The following is a 3253-nucleotide window of genomic DNA, read 5'->3' as shown; positions in this document are numbered from 1 at the left end:
AAGGTCAAAGGTCAGTGCTGTAAATATAGGCTACATTTTATATCTGTTAATATCTCCATTAAAGATGAGATGGTTATTATTCTGGGTTATTAATATGAAGGTTATAATGAGGATAAATGTTACTGAAATATAATTTATAATAATAAAGAAAATGATGTAATAAATAATGGCAAGACTATTCACAACAGAAGTTATGAAATAAAAGTAAATTTCTGGGTTTTATTTAAAATTATTAACTATTTAAACTACCAGCTTCCATCCTTTCATCCATCTGTTGTTCCTACCAACTTATCCATTCAGGATGACACTGAGGTTTTGGTTCCTAGAACCACTGGGTGAGGAGGGTTCAGCATAAACTGGTCACCAGTTCATCACAGGACAGGTGGAGCCAGAATAATCTGTATAAAATGACTAAACTTTAATGTTTCAGTTTAGTTTCTTATCAAAGGGATAAAATTATAAACATATAGAAACAATTATTTATGTCTGGATTTATTTCAGTAACTTGTTATAAAACAGTAACTTCTCTTTAATCATATTCTAACTTTCTCCTCTCCTCCATCCAGCTGGTCCTGACTCTCTCATCATATCCATAGACTTTGGTTCAGGATTCAGTGGCTACGCCTTCAATGTTAAACCCAGACAGGAAGGAGGAGAGACCCAGATAAAGAGATGGAGTGATGGACTTGGACTAGACACCCCAAAGACTCCAACCTGCATCCTGTTTGATGAACATGGAGAATTTATGAAGTTTGGTTATGAAGCTAAAACAGCATTTAATAATATGAGAGGAGGAGAAGCTGAGAAACATTATTTCTTTGAAGACATCAAGAGGTGGATCCGTTTCATAGTAAGTAAAAGTAAAGAACTACAGAAAAATCTTCTTCTTTCTTGGATCCTATCATGTTTTCTATGAACACACCAGCCTTCTCATTTTGAAACTGTCACTATTTGAATTATCTAACATTTTAAATCTGTCATGTAGATAGTGTTAAGGAAATAAATAAGTCTCACCTAAGGTGAAACCCTGAGTCAATCAAGAATGAATCAAAATGCTTGTTGATTATTATTTTATCAAGAAATGAACCAAAGAATAGGAGCAATGACTCCCCTCACTAGTCCAGGGAAGAGAAAAAAGATGAAAGTTCATCACTTTTAATATCCACCAGCCTCTAACAGAGATGGGAGAAAAAGAGAGAATCCCAGAGATGTGAAGTTTTAGTTCTTTCACATCTCTGATATTTGGACCTGCAGACTGAGACCTGATGGTTCAAACCCAGATCAGAAATATAGATAGATAGATAGATAGATAGATAGATAGATAGATAGATAGATAGATAGATAGATATATAGATAGATAGATAGATAGATAGATAGATAGATAGATAGATAGATAGATAGATAGATAGATAGATAGATAGATAGATAGAAATAAAACAAAGTTTAACATAATAGGTTTTACCACTGGGTCTCTATAAATATAGATATTAATTAATATCTCTTTCATTTCAGTCTAACAGGTTTTGTCTTTTTTCCCACTGCTGATCTTTATTCAACAGTAATCTGACAGGAAGTGGGGAAAGACGAGCAGCAAAGGTAGCGAGGACTCAGACTCATGTTCATATCGAGGTCTTTAACCTGCCTAGGGGGCGCCACTGCGCCAGGTGACGCCATTAGTTTAATAGTTTCTGAACAGAAAAAGCAGAACTTATACCTAAGGTGTCATAAGAAAAAATCCATAGGAATCATACGAAACGTGAACATATGCCCAAAATCCAAAAATGTCCCATGTCAAAAAAAATAATCTTGATTTATAAAAGCATTTGTATCCACACTTCAGAGCAATTTCCCCTTTATGAATCACAGCTGCACCTCCATGTTTCCATAAGGTTCCTCCTCAGGTTCTGCTCTCTACTCTCCCATATTCCATCATAAAGGTCAATGCAAATTATCTCATGAATAATAAAGTTTATTAACTGATTCAGACGATTGTGTGAAAATCTGTTCCTCTGTCAGGAGCGTCACTGCAGTCAGAGAAGCAGATCCAACCATTTTCACAGCTTCTGACTGATTTCTTGATAAAATAACTCATATAATCATGTCAACATTGTGACTTTCACTTTTATTGGCAGCTGCTGTTAAAAAACAACAAAAACAAAATAGTAAAATAAATAAATGAGGTTTTCTTACACAGTTTTGTGTTGTTTTTGAATCTCCAAGAGAATCTGTCTTTTCCCAACTTTAACTTTCCCAACAAATAAAAGTCAGTCACAAATTATTTAAATTAAAATTGAACTGTAATTTTAATTTACAACAGTTAAAATTAATTAAGCACAGAATCTACATCTGATTAGTTTAACCAGTAAAATCTGTTATTTCATCTTTAAATCAAACTATTGTTCAGCTCATTAAAGGAATAAGTTTCTGCTTGAACTGACTTTAAGACTGCAGCAGTTCATCATGAGTAGATTTGATAAACTGTCCTGGGATGAACACAAACTAACAGACTGAAACCTGTTGACAGGACGACTGGTCAGAGAGAATCAGAGCAGCCAACAGGAAGTTGATGTCGACCCAGAAGGTTTTTACAGAAGTTCTGAGGTTCCTGAAGGACGATGCTCTGAAAACCATCAAAGATCCAGAAGGAGGAGAGTTCACAGCATCTGACTTCACCTGGGTGCTGACTGTTCCTAAAAGCTTGACGGATTTTCGTAAACAGTTCATAATAGAATCTGCAGTTCAGGTAACATCATGTTTTTAGAGTCATCATCTCTAAATGTTCATCAGAATCAGACTTCTGGTTTCTCCTCCAGGCTGGTCTTGTAACAGACGCCACTAAAGACAAACTGATGGTTGTTCTGGACTCAGAAGCAGCTTTGACCTGGTGTTTGAAGCTTCAACCTGATGGTTTCATCACACAGAACCACAGTAGAGACTCACAGGATCAACCTGCAGGAGCAGCAGAACCTGATACCAGCTGGAACGGTACTGAGTGGATCTGTAACGTCTGGCAGACAAACATTAACAGGTTTTAGTCTGTTTGTAGGATATGTGTGATATATGAATGGATTCTCTAGATGATCTGTTTTCACATTGAAACAAGTCATATAAAAGTATTTATTACATTTTTGTTCCTAAATATTTCACCTGATCTTTAAAGCCAATCTGAGAAATGTCTCATTTCCTCTTCAATCTAATAACTGATTTTTTCAATCTTGACCCAGAATCTGGGAAAAATATCTTTTAAATCACT

The 3253-nt window shown here is 35.4% G+C and overlaps 1 protein-coding gene across 3 annotated transcripts in view; it reads left to right on the top strand.

Annotated features, from left to right (window-relative positions):
• Nucleotides 1-301: 301 nt before the first annotated feature.
• Nucleotides 302-3253, top strand: part of LOC106942190 (heat shock 70 kDa protein 12A-like) — a 6457-nt gene continuing 3505 nt past the window's right edge. Inside the window, exons 1-3 of one of the 3 annotated variants that reach the window (XM_015025401.1) lie at nt 302-850; nt 2525-2743; nt 2814-3082. In XM_015025401.1, coding sequence (XP_014880887.1) covers nt 746-850; nt 2525-2743; nt 2814-3035 — 546 coding nt within the window. In that variant the 5' untranslated portion in view covers nt 302-745 and the 3' untranslated portion in view covers nt 3036-3082. Of the gene's footprint in view, nt 851-2524; nt 2744-2813; nt 3083-3253 lie in introns of those variants that run through there. The other 2 variants (XM_015025402.1, XM_015025400.1) reach the window with 2 other exon arrangements.

Source organism: Poecilia latipinna, unplaced genomic scaffold (assembly GCF_001443285.1).
Source record: "Poecilia latipinna isolate Pla-1442-1.1 unplaced genomic scaffold, P_latipinna-1.0 Scaffold4097, whole genome shotgun sequence".
Lineage (NCBI taxonomy): Eukaryota > Metazoa > Chordata > Actinopteri > Cyprinodontiformes > Poeciliidae > Poecilia > Poecilia latipinna.
This window is presented reverse-complemented; position numbering and strand designations above follow the sequence as displayed.